This window comes from Halichondria panicea, chromosome 4 (genome assembly GCF_963675165.1).
Source record: "Halichondria panicea chromosome 4, odHalPani1.1, whole genome shotgun sequence".
In the NCBI taxonomy this organism is placed as follows: Eukaryota; Metazoa; Porifera; class Demospongiae; order Suberitida; family Halichondriidae; genus Halichondria; species Halichondria panicea.
Genome location: NC_087380.1, coordinates 7,259,275 through 7,281,558, shown reverse-complemented (window position 1 = coordinate 7,281,558; position 22,284 = coordinate 7,259,275). Strand labels below are relative to the sequence as shown.

The 22,284-nt window shown below is 41.2% G+C and overlaps 4 protein-coding genes and 1 long non-coding RNA gene across 6 annotated transcripts; 4 read left to right on the top strand and 1 right to left on the bottom strand.

Moving 5' to 3' along the window:
* Positions 1–121: 121 nt before the first annotated feature.
* Positions 122–19,609, bottom strand: LOC135334735 (cysteine protease ATG4C-like). 2 transcript variants are annotated; one of them, XM_064530015.1, is made up of 10 exons: positions 19,478–19,609; positions 19,252–19,338; positions 18,872–18,959; positions 3,019–3,187; positions 2,699–2,832; positions 2,111–2,187; positions 1,693–1,890; positions 1,286–1,374; positions 970–1,114; positions 122–625 (listed from the first exon to the last, which is right to left on the bottom strand). In XM_064530015.1, exons 1-10 carry the CDS (start codon positions 19,551–19,553, stop codon positions 228–230), a joined length of 1,461 nt encoding a protein of 486 aa, XP_064386085.1. In that variant the 5' UTR covers positions 19,554–19,609; the 3' UTR covers positions 122–227. The 2 variants fall into 2 exon arrangements, with proteins under 2 accessions (XP_064386085.1, XP_064386086.1); XM_064530016.1 differs by having other exon boundaries at positions 492–625; positions 913–1,114.
* Positions 5,673–8,102, top strand: LOC135334725 (uncharacterized). Its single transcript, XM_064530006.1, has one exon. It carries the CDS (start codon positions 5,850–5,852, stop codon positions 7,944–7,946), a length of 2,097 nt encoding a protein of 698 aa, XP_064386076.1. The 5' UTR covers positions 5,673–5,849; the 3' UTR covers positions 7,947–8,102.
* LOC135334728 (gamma-aminobutyric acid type B receptor subunit 1-like) lies at positions 12,222–14,564 on the top strand. The gene has a single exon (XM_064530009.1). The coding sequence runs from the start codon at positions 12,317–12,319 to the stop codon at positions 14,402–14,404; it is 2,088 nt and encodes a 695-aa protein (XP_064386079.1). The 5' UTR covers positions 12,222–12,316; the 3' UTR covers positions 14,405–14,564.
* Positions 15,386–17,910, top strand: LOC135334727 (uncharacterized). Its single transcript, XM_064530008.1, has one exon. It carries the CDS (start codon positions 15,432–15,434, stop codon positions 17,520–17,522), a length of 2,091 nt encoding a protein of 696 aa, XP_064386078.1. The 5' UTR covers positions 15,386–15,431; the 3' UTR covers positions 17,523–17,910.
* A 56-nt stretch (positions 19,610–19,665) lies between the features above and the next one.
* Positions 19,666–21,225, top strand: LOC135334744 (uncharacterized). Its single transcript, XR_010394363.1, has 3 exons — positions 19,666–19,976; positions 20,377–20,508; positions 20,846–21,225. It is a non-coding gene; the product is annotated as an uncharacterized LOC135334744 (long non-coding RNA).
* Positions 21,226–22,284: the final 1,059 nt, after the last annotated feature.

Here is a 22,284-nt window from a genome sequence, read left to right as displayed (position 1 = left end):
CTACTATCTATGCACACACACAGACACACAAACACACTACCGTATACCTTGCTTGGGCATTCGCAACCGAGGCATAATGACCTGGAGGCATGCATGGTTTGTTTTGTTTGACGGTAAATAATTGCAATTAACCAAAACATTTTAGAAAGACATGCGAGTAAAAATTTAATGTGGGTACAACAACAATCAGACACACATGCATGCAGCCACTAAAAACAAATAACAAATCAAACGTTAGACAAATCTTCAAATTCACTCATTATAGTATGACCTGAAACGTCAGTAAAATTGTCTAGTTCCTCGTTAGCTATAGTGTCTATAGGTTCGCTTGAATCGTCCCTCGATGGTGTGTTAATTTCCGACAGTGTTCGACTGGTTTCAGGCACTACACGAGTGGTACTATTAACAGTTGATCCGGGATCACTAAAACTCCGCTGCGTTGGAGCCTTGCAATCCACCACCACAAAATCCTCGTCATCTGAAGCGGAATGAAATTCGAGGTTGTCAAAATCGTCAGCATGTAGTAACAGGTCGTTGCCCGAGAGAGAGCCCAGCTGCATGTCAACAGATGTGTCGATGGTCTCCCCGATGCTTTTGTCCATGAATGTGAAGAAAGGGTACACACCTGTACGTGTGTTTGGGTGTGTGTGTGTGTGGGTGTGTGGGTGGGAGGGTTAATTCATGGTACTGCATGCACATGAGCTGTAGAGATTACATATCTGTATCTATAAGAAAGGTATGGTCGGTGCATGCAAAGGAGGTCATGTGACATTGTAACAGCTAGCACAAAGATACAGAAACACAGTTTGTGTATATATAGGCATACATAAATTTGACTGTTGACGGAGAAGTTTTCTAAGTGTACAAAACCATGCTCCAGTTAACAATATACACGATGGCCCTCAAGCTTACCTTTGCACTGTACACACAGTGCTGTACGTAGTGATTGCAACCCTTAATGGCACACACCTTTCTGCTTTGGAGGAGCAAGCACTTTCTCTGCCTCTTCTCTCAGAGCATGGAACTCTGCCAGCCCTTTACAGTAAAACCCAATAGTGCAGGAAGGGTCCATTTTATTGGCCAATATTTTACGGGGGGTGGGGCAGTGGTAAGTCTGTGTGTGTGTGTGTGTGTGTGTGTGTGTGTGTGGGTGTATGTGGGTGTGTGTGGGTATGTGTGTGTGTGTGTGTGTGTGTGGGAGGAGAGGGAGAGAAAAACTGAGTAATGAAGTGAGTATGAAGAGTAGCTAGTGATCATCAGTATACTTGTATAGAGTGTTGGTTACCTTGGTATCAAACTGACAGGGGTCGTCGCCATCCTCCAGGATCTGTGCAGATTGGCAGTAGTGAGGGTCGAGATGAATCAGCTTGTCATCTGAGGGGGAGGGAGGTAAGAGATTATACAATGTATGCTAAAGAGTTCAGGCAGCACGTAATAGCTACATATTTAAAACGTCATAACTTTGATCGGGCCGATTTTTGGCAAAAAAGAACGTGAGTTATATAATTTTTTATAAGCCTTTGTGATTTTGAATGCAAAAATTATATTCATACATGTATCATGTGATAGCTATACAGAATGAATGGTTTCATTTTAAAATTGGATTTTTCAAACACAAGCCACAAATTCAACAACTAATGTCCGATATAGTATAACTGAAATGTACACATGATGGAAGACATGCAGACCCACCTTGAAAGCCAATGAAGTAGACAGAGTGTTTGGGTCGTCCTCCTATGATCCCCACACAGCAGTCGAGTGAGAGCAGCCCTTGTATGCACGGGATGTAGATGGAGTTCAGGGTCTCACTGCCCAGTCGTACTGGGACCAGCAACACTAGGGCCTCATCATACTGGTCATGGAAGAGCTGAAGCACATCCTTCACATACACTGAGGACGGAAACTTATTCGAGTAACAAGAGTAATGATGATTAAAAATATTTGTGCAGGTGAGGTAGTAACTGAGGTATATGTATTTAATCTCTCTAAGAGTCAGCAGTACAGTATAATTTTCTCTGTAATTATAATTATAGCTGATGCATTTGATTTCTAACAGTATAAGATATCCCATATTATAATAATGGTGGGTGGGTGGGTGTGAGTGATTCACCTGTGCAGTCGTAAGCAACATACACCTGCACGTTCTTCAGATCAGGAATAGCTGTCTTGGCAACTTTCATACACTCCCTGCATGCATGAAAACAAGCAAAAATATCACCATAAAGCACATGTACTGTTTATAATTCATTAGAACGTGTATATAATTATGTGCGTGCATGTTACATATCCGCATGCATGTGCCCATGCATGTGCCCATGCATGTACGACACTATGGGACTAGTACTTTATGATACTAAACTTATGGCTATTGAAAGATGTTCAACTACAATCCCTCCCCCCGTTATATCAATGGTTCGAAAACTCTTTCACAGCTGCCATAACTTGATCCATTAACAGTATAATCAACAATGATTTTTTGAAAGCGATTCTTTCAAATGGTGTCACCATCAATATTCATGTTGGGAGATTTTGCTAATTTCAGCCCAATACCATGGTCCGGGTGAAAAATGCCAAATTATGGCCCCAACCAAAATTTGCATCATTTGAAAGGTAGATTTCTAAGCTTTCAACAAATCTTAAATTAGTAAAATTGGGTCAATGTCAGTTAGTATAGTTGGTGTACTGTGTAAACCCATACCTCATTATAACAGAGACTTGTGAGGGTCCAAACCAGTCGCCAGGATGGTTGTCATGACGAACAGCTTGGTCCATGAGTGCGTGCATGGAGAATGGTGCTTGAGGACTGGGGCAGTCAGCAAACCATGACATCACCTGGAGAGGGAGGGAGGTACTTATATGCAGTACAGTGTGTACACAGTGTGTCCAGTGTACTAAGAACACAAACACACATGCAGCTGCACAACCAGTCCACCACATTTATATTTTTGAACACATTTTGATAGTGAATTCAGTCATTCAATTTCATTTTACATATCACTCCACGCTCCAGCCACCCACCTTGGCGTGGATATCCTTGTCTTTGTCAGAGGAGGTGGGCAGCCTCCAGTCCCTGCCCAACATGTGTCTGTTGAGGGCCGTAGCTAGGACCATTTGTCCACTGCGTACCATACAGCCCCACCCACAGTCTGTAGTCAGGGCCGTGTTGGAGATGGGGGGGAAATTGGACCTGTAGTAGGGACATTATGCATTATAAGCATGCATGTAGTTGCAGTAAAGAGCAATCTGGTACAAATACTTTAATTGTAAAGCTGAAGAAAAGAAAGGGTACATGTACATGCACAACAGTACATGCACTGTAACACCAGAAGGTCCGACATGCGTGCACGAATCACTACACAAGCTGGTGTATTGGCCTGAACGCTATCACATGACCGCAATGACATTAATGCACTGAACTTGTAGTGACTTTTGCACGCATGTCGGACCTTCTCTGATGTAATACAGTAATGTGAATGCATGTGTCGGCTTGTACAGAGACTTGCATACAAACTTTCAATTTATTTTTGTCACCACAGAAACACAAAACAGCATCAACACTTCAAATACGAAAAAAACTAAGCCTATATCATACGGTTGACATACCACAAAGTACCATTATAATTATCACCACAAGATGAGCTAAGCCTATCTCTTATTTCAGATAACTATATCATCTCGTACATGTATATATTATATATGTAAGCGTTTGATCATGAAACAGCTACTTGTACTTGTACTCCTGAGTTTAGTGTGCTTGGCTAATAGTAAAGTGCTCCAAGTGATTCTAGTCGACTCTAGTAGCAACTACAGCTATGCAGTTACAGCTGCTACAACCGCTCAAGAGATCAACAATTGCCCCAGCCTACTCAATGGCTACACACTTCAAGTGAAGACTGTGTCCAGTCAATTCCCTAGCTCTGTAGTCGAGGTTGCCGAGGTATTGAGGGACGCTAAGGTTAACGGAGGCACTGTCATCGGAATGAGTGGGCAGGTGGACAAATCATTTGCTCACTCTTTGTTACCCGTGCCTCAGAACAAGTGGAGCGATTCTTCTAATCAAAGTTCTGATACTGACAATATGCATGGGCTATACTTGATACGCTTAATGCCGTAGACAAGTTCTTTACGTATAGCGATGGAAATACAGTACTAGGGAGGCAGTGTCAATCGAATAACAGCCTTCTTTGGGCCTTTCTAGCTTATGGCTATAGTGGAGTACTTGGGACCTGCTTGATCATAGTGGCTATTAAAACACGGAAAATTAAACGAAACGATTTCAAAGATACGAAAAAGATATGCCTCCTAATGTGCGCTCTAGCGTACATTGTGATCCAAACAGGTACCCTTTGGTGGGTGCTAAGATTATCACATGACTTCTCTACAAGCAAAATTATTTCCGGGATTGGACTATGCATGGGTTCTATGACAGCTCTGGGGGTTCTTTTTGTGCCAAAAATATTTCCCCCCATACAAAGAAAGTTTCGCCCCACACGAGCGGCAAAGGGCAAGACAAGCACAAGGAGAGGTATCGGTGGTGGTGGTGGTTTTAACAAGGCCCTAACAAGACCCTTGTTAGTCGAAGAACAAAGACCAGCCTAAGATACACAGACAGACATTATACTTAGAACTTCCCTAACATAGCTAGCTGTACAGTTGCTCTACAGTAACTGTCTTAGATCAGTACGTATGTATGTATTATGCCTCGATTGCGCATGCGCAGCGAAGGATACGATAGTGTGTGTGTGTGTGTGTGTGTGTGTGTGTGTGTGTGTGTGTGTGTGTGTGTGTGTGTGTGTGTGTGTGTGTGTGTGTGTTACAGCTGCTCAATGACAAATGAAGTGCAAGTAAAAGTTTCTATAGTTAGTTGTTAATAATTATGGTTATACTGCATGTATGCTATAGCTTCACAACACCGAGGTGTTAGCACCCGCGATACTTTTTGTGCTCATTAGTTACAAACTATACAATTTCTATACAATAACGTATGTCGTATTATAATATTTGATCTACATAACTATAACTATTAAGCACAATATACAATCATCAAGGTTACTAGCGGTAGCCCAGAGGGTCTTCAAAAGTAAGGTCCTATAGTATATAAGCATAAAATTAATAGTTCAATTGTAAAGCTGAGGAAATCTTCCATCATGTACACACCTGGAAGGGTACATGGTATTTGTACCCTAGAGTATCCCGAGAGTTACAATGGATATCCCTTAGTGTCAGAGCACATCATGGTACAAGTACAAGTACAGGTATCCTTTGATCTTTTCAGATTTCCTCAGCTTTACAATTGATGCTTATGGTACATGGCTGTGGACCAGGTGTGTACATTCATATACCCATACATGGCTGTGGACCAGGTGTGTACATTCATATACCCGTACATGGCTGTGGTCAGCCTGAAGCCCTCCTCCACCCTTTAAGAACCATCTTTTTAGAAAACTATAGAGTAACAAAAATTGTGGAAAGCACAAAAACGTGCGGGTGTTGAAGTTGCATAAATGTGATTTGTCAAGTGCAAGCACACCTACACAGTGCATTGCACGGCAGAGTGTTGACTACTACTCAGTTGTAAATGGTTGTAGTAACGGCTTCTAATCAATTGGTGTTTCACAGTAAAAGCTATCTGACAGCGTACCATGGTTCAACTATTACATACATGTATACAACAGTATATTGTAACACAGTTGTGAAATTGCATGTGTCTGCTTGCACAGAAACTTGTATACACACTTTCAATATATTTTTTACAGTGTATATATACTATCAGGATTCATGCACTCATGATACCATAGATCAGCTACATGTAAGCCTATCAGTTTCAGAGTACTTATAAGAGTTTGATCATGAAACAGCTACTTGTACTTGTACTCCTCAGTTTAGTGTGCTTGGCTAATAGTAAAGTGCTCCAAGTGATTCTAGTCGACTCTAGTAGCAACTGCAGCTATGCAGTTACAGCTGCTACAACCGCTCAAGAGATCAACAATTGCTCCAGCCTACTCAATGGCTACACACTTCAAGTGAAGACTGTGTCCAGTCAATTCCCCAGCTCTATAGTCGAGGTTGCCGAGGTATTGAGGGACGCTAAGATTAACGGAGGCACAGTCATCGGAATGATTGGGCAGGTGGACAAATCATTTGCTTGTTCTTTGTTACCCGTGCCTCAGAACACAGGAATTATTCAGATCATTGAGCCAGCAGGGATGATGTTGGACCGAGATAAGGACTACCCTAATCTGTTCACTCTTCTTCCCTCACTGGAGGCTCATATTTCAACAGCCCTTCAATTATTACCAGCTCTAAACTGGACCAGTGTTGGCGTTATCTACAGTGGAGGTGATGTGTTTTATGTTAGAGCAGCAGAGACATTTGTCACTCTAAGTAATCACTCAGACATACCTATCACCACAAAATCATTTGAATATTACAACAATTCACACGAGCTACAGCAATGGATAGAAGAGTTTTCACTGAAGATATTCGTTGTGATGCTACCTAAACGCCAACTATGTCAGCTTCTCAGTACTGTACAAAGAAAGGGATGGACATGGCCTGACTATGCGTGGGTGGTACTCAATGAACATCCACTACAAAACAAGACCCTCTCTGATTTATGTGGCTCAAAAACAGATATTTTGGAGGACATTATTGTCATAAGACAGTTAAGCAAGGAATCAACTAACAGGACAACAGTAGACATTGCCTGCAATCGAACACAGTACAACACAATATCAACTTCTCTGTGGGCGCTAGCGCTGGCTTGGAATACATCTACAATCAATGGCAATACATCACACACCATCATCAAAGACTACCTAACCACCAACATCTTTGATAATATCCTAGTAACCCCATACACAAGTGAAACACAGACCAGCATTACACAGATCCAGTCAGCCATATCACACAAAGTCGGTTCTTTCTACGCTAAAACACGAGAGCTCAAAATTAACTTGACCAACGGCGAACTCCCCACCGCCTACCCAGTTCCTGTATACCCATACGAATTATTCGCTCCACATACAACAGCTCTCTTGTTGACAATGGTGGTGCTATGCATCTTGCTAACAACAATTGTGCTGGTCCTATTCATATATTACCGTAAGGAACCAGAGATTAAGGCAAGCAGCTTCTCCATCAGTTTGTGCATGTTTGCAGGCATATATCTTGCTCTGGCATCAAGCTTCAGCCATTTCACAGAGAGTGGAATAATTTTCAAGACTGCCAATAAATACTTTGGATGTACTTTCACAGGTTATTGTATTACGCTGGGAATAGATATCGTGCTTGCTACTCTATTGATGAAGATGCTACGTCTCTGGAGGGTTTTCACTTTCTATGGAAAAACTGGGAAATTGTGGACTGATAAAGTCATGCTGTTATTAAGTGGAGCGATTCTTCTAATCAAAGTTCTGATACTGACAATATGGGCTATACTTGATACGCTTAATGCCGTAGACAAGTTCTTTACGAATAGCGATGGAAATACAATGCTAGTGAGGCAGTGTCAATCGAATAACATTATTCTTTGGGCCTTTATAGCCTATGGCTATAGTGGAGTACTTGGGACCTGCTTGATCATAGTGGCTATTAAAACACGAAAAATTAAACGGAACAATTTCAAAGATACAAAAAAGATATGTCTCCTAATGTGCGCTCTAGCGTACATTGTGATCCAAACAATTACACTTTGGTGGGTGCTAAGATTATCACATGAGTTCTCTACAAGCAACGTTATTTTTGGGATTGGAATGTGTGTGGGCTCTATGACAGTTCTGGGGGTTCTTTTTGGGCCGAAAATCTTTCCCCCTATACGAAGAAAGTTTCGCCTCACACGATCGGCAAAGGGCAGGACAAGCACTAGGAGACGTATCGGCGGTGGTGGAGGTTTTAACAAGGCCCTAACAAGACCCTTTTTAGTCAAAGAACCAAGACTAGCCTGATATACACAGACAGACATCATACTTAGAACTTCCCTAACATAGCTAGCTGTACAGTTGCTCTAACTAACTGCGTGTCTTAGATAAGTACGCATATAATTATTGTGCTATTAGTTACACACTTGTAGAATGTTGACGTACCATTGAAAGTCAATAATTAATCATAACCATGCATACAATCGTCAAGGTTACTAGCAGTAGCCTAGAGGGTCTTTAAAAGTAAGGTCCTATAGTATAATAGTTCAATTGTAAAGCTGAGGAAATCTTCCATCATGTACACACCTGGAAGGGTACATGGTATTTGTACCCTAGAGTATCTCGAGAGTTTCAATGGATATTCCTTAGTGTCAGAGCACATCATGGTACAAATATGGTACCCTTTGATCTTTTCAAGATTTCCTCAGCTTTACCTATGGTACATGGCTGTGGTCCAGGTGTGTACATTCATATACACGTACATGGCTGTCGTTAACCTGAAGCCCTCCTCCACCCTTTAAAAACCATCTTTTTCTATACCGTAACAAAAATTGTGGAAAGCACAAAAACGTGCGGGTGTTGAAGTTGTAAATGTGATTTGTCAAGTGTAAGCACACCTACACAGTGACACAGTGCATTGCACGGCAGAGTGTTGACTACTACTCAGTTGTAAATGGTTGGAGTAACAGCTTCTAATTGCTTCTAATCGATAGGTGTTTCACAGTACAAGCTACCTGACAGTGTACCATGGTTACATACATGTAAACAACAGTACACTGTAACACAGGAGTGTATTCATGCACTTCTGATACCATAGATCAGCTAAATGTAAGCCTATCAATTTCAGAATACTTATAAGGATTTGATCATGAAACAGCTACTTGTACTCCTCAGTTTAGTGTGCTTGGCTAATAGTAAAGTGCTCCAAGTGATTCTAGTCGACTCTAGTAGCAACTACAGCTATGCAGTTACAGCTGCTACAACTGCTCAAGAGATCAACAATTGCCCCAGCCTACTCAATGGCTACACACTTCAAGTGAAGACTGTGTCCAGTCAATTCCCTAGCTCTGTAGTCGAGGTTGCCGAGGTATTGAGGGAAGCTAAGGTTAACGGAGGCACTGTCATTGGAATGAGTGGGCAGGTGGGCAAATCATTTGCTCACTCTTTGTTACCCGTGCCTCAGAACAAAGGAATTATTCAGATTATTAAGCCAGCGGGGATGATGTTGGACTGAGATAAGGACTACCCTAATTTGTTCACTCTTCTTCCCTCACTGGAGGCTCATATTTCAACAGCCCTTCAATTATTACCAGCTCTAAACTGGACTAGTGTTGGCGTCATCTACAGTGGAGGTGATGTGTTTTATGCTAGAGCAGCAGAAACATTTGTCACTCTGAGTAATCACTCGGACATGCCTATCACCACAAAATCATTTGAATATTACAACAATTCACACGAACTACAGCAATGGATAGAACAGTCTTCACTGAAGATATTCGTTGTGATGCTACCTAAACACCAACTATGTCAGCTTCTCAGTGCTGTACAAAGAAAGGGATGGACATGGCCTGACTATGCGTGGGTGGTACTCAATGAACATCCACTACAAAACAAGATCTCCTCTGATTTATGTGGCTCAAAAACAGATATTTTGGAAGACATTATTTTTATAAGACAGTTAAGCAAGGAATCAACTAACAGGACAACAGTAGACATTCCCTGCAATCGAACACAGTACAACACAATATCAACTTCTCTGTGGGCGCTAGCACTGGCTTGGAATACATCTACAATCGATGGCAATACATCACAAATCATCATCAAAGACTACCTAACCACCAACATCTTGGATAATATCCTAGTAACCCTATACACGAGTGAAACACAGACCAGCATTATACAGATCCAGTCAGGCATATCAAACAAAATCGGTTCCTTTTACGCTAAGACACGAGAGCTCGAAATTAACTTGACCAACGGGGAACTCCCCACCGCCTACCCAGCTCCTGCATACCCATACGATTTATTCGCTCCACATACAACAGCTCTCTTGTTGACAATGGTGGTACTATGCATCTTGCTAACAACAATTGTGCTGGTCCTATTCGTATATTACCGTAAGGAACCAGAGATTAAGGCAAGCAGCTTCTCCATCAGTTTGTGCATGTTTGTAGGAGTATACCTTCTTCAGGCAGCCAGCTTTACCCATTTCTTAGGGAGTGTAATAGTTGTCAAGTCTGTCGGTAAATACGTTGAATGCATTTTCCCATTTTATTGTAATACCCTAGGAATAGATATCGTGCTTTCTACTCTGTTGATGAAGATGCTACGTCTCTGGAGGATTTTCTCTTTCTTTGGAAAAACTGGGAAAGTGTGGACTGATAAAGTCATGCTGTTAATAAGTGGAGCGATTGTTCTAATCAAAGTTCTGATACTGACAATATGGGCTATACTTGATACACCTACTATCATAGACAAGGTCTTAACAAATAGCTACGGAAATACAGTGTTAGTGGAACATTGTCAATCGAATAACACCAACCTTTGGAGCTCTCTGGTCTTTGGCTATAGTGGAGTACTTGCGACCTGCTTGATCATTGTGGCCATTAAAACACGGAAAATTAAACGCAATTTCAAAGATACGAAAAAGATATGCCTCCTAATGTGCGCTCTAGCGTACATTTTGATCCAAACATATTCACTTTGGGGAGTGCTAAGACTATCACGTGACTTCTTTTCAAGCAACATCATTCTCGGGATTGGAGTATGCATGTGCTCTTTGACAGTTTTGGGGGTTCTTTTTGGGCCGAAAATCTTTCCCCCCATACAAAGAAAGTTTCACCCCACACGAGCAGCAAAGGGCAAGACAAGCACTGGGAGAGGTATCGGTGGTGGTGGTTTTAACAAGGCCCTAACAAGACCCTTGTTAGTTGAAGAGCCAAGTCCAACTTAATAATTACACAAACATGCACTTAGAACTTCTCAAACATAGCTAGCTGTACAGTTGCTCTAAACTAACTGCATGTGTTAGATCAGTACGTATGTATGTATCATTGTGTTTATTAGTTACACACTTTTATATATAGTGACGTATGTAGCCTTTTATAGTGAATAAAGGCTAATAATAGTACAGACACTATCATTCGGACGGAACTATGTGTTCTATTCATGCACTCCTGGTTCTATGTAGGTTAAGTTAACTACTACACTAAAAAGAAAATGCTTATATAAACGAGCGTTTAGGACTCTGCAACTAGAGCTAAAGAATAAAGCAGTAGCCATATACCTTGTTCTGGCAGCCAGCTTTACCTATTTATTAGCGAGTGGAATAATTTACAAGTCTGTCGGCAAATACGTTGGATGCATTTTCCCATTTTATTGTATTACGCTGGGAATAGATATCGGGTCTTCTACTCTATTGATGAAGCTGCTACGTGTATGGAAGATTTTCACTTTCATTGGAAAAACTGGGAAAGTGTGGACTGATAAAGTCATGCTGTTATTTAGTGGAGCGATTCTTCTAATCAAAGTTCTGATACTGACATTGTGGGCTATACTTGATACGCTTAATACCATAGACAAGGTCTTTACGAATAGCGATGGAAATACAGTACTAGTGAGGCAGTGTCAATCGAATAACACTATTCTTTGGGGCTTTCTAGTCTTTGGTTATAGTGGAGTACTTGGGACCTGCTTGATCATTGTAGCTATTAAAACACGGAAAATTAAACGAAAAAATTTCAAAGATACTAAAAAGATATGCCTAGGAATCTATACGCTCTAGTGTACATTATGATCCAAACAGTTGCACTTTGGTGGGTGCTAAGACTATCACGTGACTTCTCTAACAGTAAAATTATTTTGGGGATTGGACTATGTGTGGGCGCTTTGATAATTCTGGGGGTTCTTTTTGGGCCAAAAATCCTTCCCCCTATACAAAGAAAATTTCGCCCCACGCAAGCGGCAAAAGGCAGGACAAGCACAAGGAGAGGTATCGGTTACTAGCAGTAGCCCAGAGGGTCTTCAAAAGTAAGGTCCTATAGTATAAGCATAAAATTAATAGTTCAATTGTAAAGCCGAAGAAAAGTGCATGGTTATAAGATCAAAGGGTACGTGTCTGTTTGTACAGAGGGTTGTATACAAACTTTCAATTTATTTTTGTTACCACAGACACAAACAAAACAGCATCAACATTTCAAAGACACACAGAAAACTAAGTCTATATATATCATACAGTTAACATACTACAAAATACTAAAAAAGTGTGCTATATGCGACATTTTTGTGTGCACATTCATCATTTTTTACAGTGTATATTATATGTATACCATAATTATAATGTAAGCCTATATCATAGTATCACAGTTTTAGATATATCTTAATTACAAGAGTTGATCATGAAACAGCTACTTGTACTTGTACTCCTCAGTTTAGTGTACTTGGCTAATAGTAAAGTGCTCCTAGTGATTCTAGTCGACTCTAGTAGCAACTACAGCTATGCAGTTACAGCTGCTACAACCGCTCAAGAGATCAACAATTGCCCCAGCCTACTCAATGGCTACACACTTCAAGTGAAGACTGTGTCCAGTCAATTCCCCAGCTCTGTAGTCGAGGTTGCCAAGGTATTGAGGGACGCTAAGGTTAACGGAGGCATTGTCATCGGAATGATTGGGCAGGTGGACAAATCGTTTGCTCACTCTTTGTTACCTGTGCCTCAGAACACAGGAATTATTCAGATCATTGAGCCAGCGGGGATGATGTTGGACCGAGATAAGGACTACCCTAATTTGTTCACTCTTCTTCCCTCACTGGAGGCTCATATTTCAACAGCCCTTCAATTATTACCAGCTCTAAACTGGACCAGTGTTGGCGTCATCTATAGTGGAGGTAATGCTAGAGCAGCAGAGACATTTGTCACTCTGAGTAATCACTCGGACATACTTATCACCACAAAATCATTTGAATATTACAACAATTCACACGAGCTACAGCAATGGATAGAACAGTCATCACTGAAGATATTCGTTGTGATGCTACCTAAACACCAACTATGTCAGCTTCTCAGTACTGTACAAAGAAAGGGATGGACATGGCCTGACTATGCGTGGGTGGTACTCAATGAACATCCATTACAAAACACGACCTCCTTTGATTTTTGTGGCTCGAAAACAGATATTTTGGAAGACATTATTTTCATAAACCAGCTAAGCAAGGAATCAACTAACAGGACAACAGTAGACATTCCCTGCAATCGAACACAGTACAACACAATATCAACTTCTCTGTGGGCGCTAGCACTGGCTTGGAACATGTCTACAATCAATGGCAATACATCACACACCATTATCAAAGATTACCTAACCACCAACATCTTTGACAGTATTCTTGTAACCCCATACACGAGTGAAACACAGACCAGCATTATACAGATCCAGTCAGGCGTATCACACAAAGTTGGTTCTTTCTATGCTAAGACACGAGAGCTCGAAATTAACTTGACCAACGGGGAACTCCCCACCGCCTATCCAGCTCCTGTATACCTATACGAATTATTCCCTCGACATACAACAGCTCTCACGTTAACAATGGTGGTGCTATGCGTCTTGCTAACAACAATCGTGCTGGTCCTATTCGTATATTACCGTAAGGAACCAGAGATTAAGGCAAGCAGCTTCTCCATCAGTTTGTGCATGTTTGTAGCCATATACCTTGCTCTGGCAGCCAGCTTCAGCCATTTCATAGAGAGTGGAATAAATTTCAAGTCTGCCAGTAAATACTTTGGATGCAATTTCACAACTTATTGTACTGCGCTGGCAACAGATATCGTGCTTGCTACTCTATTGATGAAGATGCTACGTCTCTGGAGGGTTTTCACTTTCTATGGAAACACTGGGAAAGTGTGGACTGATAAAGTCATGCTGTTATTTAGTGGAGCGATTCTTCTAATCAAAGTTCTGATACTGACAATATGGGCTATACTTGATACGCTTCATACCGTAGACAAGTTCTTTACGAATAGCGATGGCAATACAGTCCTAGTGAGGCAGTGTCAATCGAATAACACCATTCTTTGGGCCTTTCTAGCTTATGGCTATAGTGGAGTACTTGGGACCTGCTTGATCATAGTGGCTATTAAAACACGGAAAATTAAACGGAACAATTTCAAAGATACGAAAAAGATATGCCTCGTAATATGCGCTCTAGCGTACATTGTGATCCAAACAATTACACTTTGGTGGGTGCTAAGATTATCACATGAATTCTCTACAAGCAACGTTATTTTTGGGATTGGAATGTGTGTGGGCTCTATGACAGTTCTGGGGGTTCTTTTTGGGCCGAAAATCTTTTCCCCCATACAAAGAAAGTTTCGCCTCACACGATCGGCAAAGGGCAGGACAAGCACTAGGAGACGTATCGGCGATGGTGGTGGTTTTAACAAGGCCCTAACAAGACCCTTGTTAGTCGAAGAACCAAGACTAGCCTGATATACACAGACAGACATCATACTTAGAACTTCCCTAACATAGCTAGCTGTACAGTTGCTCTAAACTAACTGCGTGTCTTAGATAAGTACGCATATAATTATTAGTATTAGCTCATTAGTCACACACTTGTAGAATGTTGACGTACCATTGAAAGTCAATAATTAATCTATAACCATGCATATAATCGTCAAAGTTACTAGCAGTAGCCTAGAGAGTCTTCAAACGTAAGGTCCTATAGTATAAGCATAAAATTAATAGTTCAATTGTAAAGCTGAGGAAATCATGTACACCCCTGGAAGGGTACATGGTATTTGTACCCTAGAGTATTCCTTAGTGTCAGAGCACATCATGTACATGTACAGTACCCTTTGATCTTTTCAAGATTTCCTTAGCTTTACAATTGATGCTTATGGTACATGGCTGTGGACCAGGTGTGTACATTCATAGATCCGTACATGGCTGTCGTCAACCTGAAACCTTCCTCCACCCTTTAAGGACCATCTCTTCTATAGCAAAAATTGTGGAAAGTACAAAAATGTGCGGGTGTTGAAGTTGTATAAATGTGATTTGTCAAGTGCAAGCACACCTACACAGTGACTGCATGGCAGAGTGTTGACTACTACTCAGTTGTAAATGGGTTGGAGTAACGGCTTCTAATTGCTTCTAATTGCAATAGGTGTTTCACAGTACAAGCCTGTACCATGGTTCAACTATTACATACATGTAAACAACAGTACATTGTAACACAGTAATGAAATTACATGTGTCTGCTTGTACAGAAACTTGTATACAAACTTTCATATGCTTTTGTCACCACAGACAAATGCAGACAAACAGCATTAACACTTCACAGAAAACGACGCCTATCACAAATACCCCCAAAAAATGTGCTATACGCGAAATTTTTGTGTGCTCAGCACATTTCATTTTGTACAGTGTATATACCATCAGGATTCATGCACTCATGATACCATAGATCAGCTACATGTAAGCCTATCAGTTTCAGAGTACTTACAAGAGTTTGATCATGAAACAGCTACTTGTACTTGTACTCCTCAGTTTAGTGTGCTTGGCTAATAGTAAAGTGCTCCAAGTGATTCTAGTCGACTCTAGTAGCAACTACAGCTATGCAGATACAGCTGCTACAACCGCTCAAGAGATCAACAATTGCCCTAGCCTACTCAATGGCTACACACTTCAAGTGAAGACTGTGTCTAGTCAATTCGCCAGCTCTGTAGTCGAGGTTGCCGAGGTATTGAGGGACGCTAAGGTTAACGGAGGCACAGTCATCGGAATGATTGGGCAGGTGGACAAGTCATTTGCTCGTTCTTTGTTACCTGTGCCTCAGAACACAGGAATTATTCAGATCATTGAACCAGCGGGGATGATGTTGGACCGAGATAAGGACTACCCTAATCTGTTCACTCTTCTTCCCTCACTGGAGGCTCATATTTCAACAGCCCTTCAATTATTACCAGCTCTAAACTGGACTAGTGTTGGCATCATCTACAGTGGAGGTGATGTGTTTTATGCTAGAGCAGCAGAGACATTTGTCACTCTGAGTAATCACTCGGACATACCTATCACCACAAAATCATTTCAATATTACAAACATTCACACGAGCTACAGCAATGGATAGAAGAGTCTTTACTGAAGATATTCGTTGTGATGCTACCTAAACACCAACTATGTCAGCTTCTCAGTACTGTACAAAGAAAGGGATGGACATGGCCTGACTATGCGTGGGTGGTACTCAATGAACATTCACTACAAAACACCACCTATTCTGATTTATGTGGCTCAAAAACAGATAGTTTGGAGGACATTATTGTCATAAGACAGTTAGGCAAGGAATCAACTAACAGGACAACAGTAGACATTCCATGCAATCGAACAAAGTACAACACAATATCAACTTCTCTGTGGGCGCTAGCACTGGCTTGGAACACGTCTACAATCGATGGCAATACATCACAAACCATCATCAAAGATTACCTAACCATCAACATTTTTGATAATATCCTAGTAACCCCATACACGAGTGAAACACAGACCAGCATTATACAGATCCAGTCAGGCGTATCACACAAAGTTGGTTCTTTCTACGCTAAGACACGAGAGCTAGAAATTAACTTGACCAACGGGGAACTCCCCACCGCCTACCCAGCTCTTGTATACCCATACGAACTATTCCCTCCACATACAACAGCTCTCTTGTTGACAACGGTGATGCTATGTATCTTGCTAACAACAATCGTGCTGGTCCTATTCATATATTACCGTAAGGAACCAGAGATTAAGGCAAGCAGCTTCTCCATCAGTTTGTGCATGTTTGTAGCCATATACCTTGTTCTGGCAGCCAGCTTCACCCATTTCTTAGGGAGTGGAATAAATTTCAAGTCTATCAATAAATACGTTGGATGCATTTTCACAACTTATTGTTGTATGCTGGGAATAGATATCGTGCTTTCTACTCTATTGATGAAGATGCTACGTCTCTGGAGGATTTTCTCCTTCTTTGGAAAAACTGGAAAATTGTGGACTGATAAAGTCATGCTGTTAATAAGTGGAGCGATTATTCTAATCAAAGTTCTGATACTGACAATATGGACTATTATTAATACAATTACTGTCACAGACGAGGTCTATACAAATAGCGATGGAAATACAGTGCTAGTGCAACAGTGTCAATCGAATAACACCATTCTTTGGAGCTCTCTGGTCTTTAGCTATAGTGGAGTACTTGGGACCTGCTTGATCATTGTGGCTATTAAAACACGGAAAATTAAACGCGATTTCAAAGATACGAAAAAGATATGCCTCCTAATGTGTGCTCTAGCGTACATTGTGATCCAAACATGTACACTTTGGGGGGTGCTAAGACTATCACTTGACTTCTCTACAAGCAACGTCATTTTTGGGATTGGACTATGTGTGGGCTCTTTGACAACTCTGGGGGTTCTTTTTGTGCCAAAAATATTTCCCCCCATACGAAGAAAGTTTCCCTCTAAACGAGCAGCAAAGGGCAGGTCAAGCACTGGGAGAGGTATCGGTGGTGGTGGTTTTAACAAGGCCCTAACAAGACCCTTGTTAGTTGAACAACCAAGTCCACCTTAATAATTATACAATATAAACAGATACTACTTAAAACTTCTTGAACATAGCTAGTTGTACAGTTGCTCTATCTTAGATCAGTACGTATGTATGTATTATTGTTCTCATTAGTTACACACTTGTAGAATGTACGTAGCTTTTTATATTACATGTAAAAGCTAATACCGTATATCTTCTAATTTATCGGACAGCAAAAAATAATTATTTTGGAAATTGTCCGGGTATAATTGGAACAGATTTTTATACAGCATGCGAAGTGTCCGGAATAATTAGAACAAGCAAGCAGCTGCATGCGAGCTAGCTAAGTTTAATAGACCAGTGTGCGACTGAATAGTTGCACTAGCTATCTAAAACTAGCTACTCAAAGCTATCTAACTGCAGCACTCTAAGTCTTGTCTACGTCTTACTTGCCGTCTGTGAATGGTGAATGTAACTCAACTTTTCAAAGTATTGTCCGGATATTTAGAACAAATGTAATATTAAAGCACTGGAGTGTCCGTTCTATTAGAACAACGAAAATTGCCCAAAAGAGTGTCCGGGGTAATTAGAAGTGTCCGATAAATTAGAAGATATACGGTACTTACCCTACATAGAGCGCACAGTTCCCTCCAAACGATAGTGTCTGTACTAACCTTTGAACTAACTACTACACTAAAAAGTAAGTGCTTATATGTATAAACGAGCGTTTTAGGACTCCATAATTAGCCTAAAAAATAAAGCAGTTGAGATCCATTTTTACTACACAAATGATAGTAAAATGCATAGGCAGAGCTTCGTATTAGCTGAATCAGCAGAACCAGTCCTGACTCAACCACGAATGTTTTGACTCCCGGGAATTACCCGCTATACGATACGCCATTTATTTTGTTTTTCAGCTTCGAATAAGTTTGTTTCCAAGCTTTTGTTTCCAAGCTTGAAACGATCGAGGGCTAATAATATAATAACACATACTGTACCTTGTAGGTCGGGGTACACAGTAGAAATAAACACTTCTTCACAATTACCGTATTACTAGAATGTTTTGCGAGCATCAAACATTTGCGAACTTTGCGATGATTGATCAATTTGCAACAATAAAATCCGCAAAACCTAAATTATTACTAGTAAATACACACGATCCTTGCCAGAACGCAATAGCAAAGGGTCAAATTTTCTGCTGATTTGGCTCATTCGCAAAGGTTTTTCTCCCGCAAAATATTCTAGTAATACGGTATCAAGAATCGAGAGCTAGGAGAGATATTACTGTCTACATGACATCTATGACATCAGCTTGCAGTAACATAAAATGAGCCGGCAGGTCCCGCGGGGAAAGCCACTTCAAACAGTTCTTTATAAACACTAGAAATAAATACCTGTAAGTCATCCAGGGTACAGAGTAGAAATGCTCCATGAAGGCCATGACGTGTGGAGGTGCTCCTTCAACATCACGATGCTTGTCACCTGTGTGAGTGGGTGTGGTTAGTGCGACCAGCAACACAGAGCTCTACCAAATGACAAATTGTGTAAAGCCACGAATCTAACCCCAGCCCCGACTTTTCTTTATGGTTCTGTTAAAGAAAAATCGGCCTAGGAATGAGGCTAAACCAAATCCTGACAGATATTAATTTTGCTAACATTAATATTATATACACATTGAATAGATGATCCATACACTAGCATTCTGATTACATGATGTTATATATTCTCATCCCGAAAACTAGAAAAATAACATGGAAAGATTTTAATGACGTACCAGATTCTGGGTCGTCATAGTAATTCGTCCCCAGGACCCAAATCGGCTCTTCCTTAGAGATCTCCACACTTGATCGAAACTGCCACCCTACACAAGTACATACAATTACAATGCAATAGCTAGCCCACACTAATATAATAATTATTGATAGCCCTCATACATCGATCATTTCTTTATACTATTCAAGTCTATTAAGTATATTTGGTTGGTTGGAGCATACACTCACCGTATCTCAGTCTGTACAGAGTGGTGTACACCCTCTCTCTAAATGGGGGAGCTTCTGCTGACCGTTGTTTAGCCATTTTGAAGACTTCTCTCTCTGTGTACTGTACTATATTACTGCTGCGGTGGTGACCTTTCTCCACAGCCCTGCCCACTTGCTGCATCTGCAGAAAACAAGCCCCACCCCCCTACTTGAGATGAGCTAGCTGAATTTTGTGATTCCACAGAAGATAGTGCTGGCGTCAAGACTATACTATATTAGAACTTTAATACAGCTTCCTGTTATCCGTCTAAAGTCAGCCATGGCCACTGCTAGCGCTCCAGTTCCTGGTACAAGAAGGAACCATTAGGAGTCACCACAGGGACCTCGAAAACTGGGGAGGAGGTTTTCACATTCTTTTATGGTACTGACACTCCGTTCAGTCAGTTTCATCCGGCCCAGTTTGAGGTGAAGGGACAGCAGTACAACTGTGCAGAGCAGTACATGATGCATCAGAAAGCTGGTGAGACCCGATGATAAAATTAATTCAGTATTGTAGTTAATATGTGCATCAGCATACGGTTGCAATGTATGGATATGGATACTATATGTATGGTATGGATTAGTTGCCGCCTGTATCCTGTCAAGCTACTCTAACTCTATGGTCTAGCTGCTGTTTACATGCACACACACGCACACACACACACACACGCACGCACACACACACACGCACACACACACACCCACACACACACACGCACGCACGCACACACACACCTACCCCACACACACACACACACACACACACACGCACGCACACACACACCTACCCACCCCACACACACACACACACACGCACGCACACACACACACACGCACACACACACACACACACACGCACGCACACACACACACATGCACAGTTATAATGAGATGGCAGCAAATATCCTGGCCAGTACTATTCTTAAGGAGTAGAAAAGTTTCGGGAGGAGTGTGTCTAACTTTGATGCGGATGTGTGGACTAGCAAATGCAGAGGTGTTGAAACAGAGCCAAGGTGGCTACTCTTAGTGGTGTGTGTATGACCATGATATGATAATCCCCCCCCCCCGTGGTGTTAATAAATGGTGATATGCTTCTTATGCAGCCCCTGTGCTATATATGTACTTGCATTTGTTTCTAGGTTCTACTATTGTAAGTCTGAGATACCACATATAATTATAAATTAAGTTTCACCTGCATGTTATAGTGCCAATAAATTAAGTTTAGAGTCGATCTGTCAAGTTGTGTATGTCGACTGTTTGGACAACTAAAGGCACTCTAAATATCCACATTATATTGTTTATCGTATTAGAAGCACTTACTCAGTCTTACTTTTCTCTGCCAACATGCAGTTCTCCCAGAACAAAGAGCTCCTTAATTGAGGCACTCCTAACCACTAAGGGCACACTGGTAAAGGCCAGTCCCAGAGACACAATATGGTATTGGGCTGGGAGTTAGGAACGAGAAAGCACTGGACAGGGAGCAGTGGAGGGGGACTAACTGGCTGGGTGAGGCCCTCACTCAAGTCAGCTAGGGAGGAGCTCCTCAAGGAAAAGGGACAGTAGCTATAGTGATGATTAGAGACAATCTCTTGACAATCTTGAATTGTACTATTTTTATTTCGCTTTTATCGACAACGTAACCAATTATAATATTCATTTAAGCCATAATTACATCTCCGCACTCCATCAATAATCATAATAAGGAAGAAATGTTTATTTATATATGTGAACAGGGAATAAATCGAAACTTCTAGAAATGTCATAAAGTAGAAATGATGCTAAAATGTCCATTGATATACTATACAATCTACACAACTATAGTTCAAAGTTAATAACGAGTTAATTGCTGTACTGCTCCAGGTCATGGAGCACATCTAGCAGAGTGGCCATTGACGTGGCCATTGACCATGGGGGAGTCAGGGCACTCTGATCCATACATGTTGGTCAGCTATGGTAGTCCCTTCCATGGAGAGTCTCTCAGAGCCTGTGCATGGGAGCTGAGCACTGAGTGGACGAATGAGATGGTCTCTTCCAGGAAGAACCCGTTTCGATGGGCAAAGTGGAGCCTTGCTCGTAGGAAGTAGCCGATCACCCATAGCCACTCCTGTGTGTGTGTGTGTGGGGGGGGGGGTAATAGGTCATGGGGAAACTGTAGCACATGACTGCATGTGTGTATATATATAGTTGCATAACAACTATACACACTGTTGTATACATGTATATATACATTGTCATACAGTAATACCCATAACTATACATGTACACAAACATAATGACAGTTTTCATTTATTTGTCTAAGGGAGCCTAATGAAGAAAACAATAAAACAAAGGGAATTATACTAGTGCTCATGGAATATACAGAGAGATACACGTACTATACGTACATACATATAATATAATTATCATATTTAACTATAATTTGATCAAGCACAATCGGACTGTACGTACCGGGCCTTGATGGTAGAGTTAAATCCATTGGCACTATTGAAGTCTCCAGAGTCGACGGAGTTGATGTAGTAGCCATTGTACACAAGGTCACTAGAACACAGATAATGTCACATAAAAGTACATTTATAATGAAATACAGTTTAGGTACACGTAGGTAAGTACAGGCAGTCATTAGTAAATTTGAAAATGCCACAAACTACAAGTAAGAAATAACACAACAGTTAGCTACCAATATGCCCTACATCATCATGTGCGTATTGGGGGAAAGGGGGAGGGGGGGTCTGAATTACTAGAGTTGGCTCTTTTCTGATGGCCCCAATTTCAACAATTTTATGATTTTC

Excerpts from the sequence above, each read along its gene's own strand:
- LOC135334725 (XM_064530006.1), top strand. The coding sequence starts at position 5,850 with ATGAAACAGCTACTTGTACTTGTACTCCTCAGTTTAGTGTGCTTGGCT.
- LOC135334728 (XM_064530009.1), top strand. The coding sequence starts at position 12,317 with ATGAAACAGCTACTTGTACTTGTACTCCTCAGTTTAGTGTACTTGGCT.
- LOC135334727 (XM_064530008.1), top strand. The coding sequence starts at position 15,432 with ATGAAACAGCTACTTGTACTTGTACTCCTCAGTTTAGTGTGCTTGGCT.
- LOC135334735 (XM_064530015.1), bottom strand. The coding sequence starts at position 19,553 with ATGGCTAAACAACGGTCAGCAGAAGCTCCCCCATTTAGAGAGAGGGTG. Across the intron at positions 19,339-19,477 it reads TCTGTACAGACTGAGATACG|GGTGGCAGTTTCGATCAAGT; the intron begins GTGAGTGTATGC and ends GTACTTGTGTAG. Across the intron at positions 1,115-1,285 it reads CCTGTCAGTTTGATACCAAG|ACTTACCACTGCCCCACCCC; the intron begins GTAACCAACACT and ends ACACACACACAG.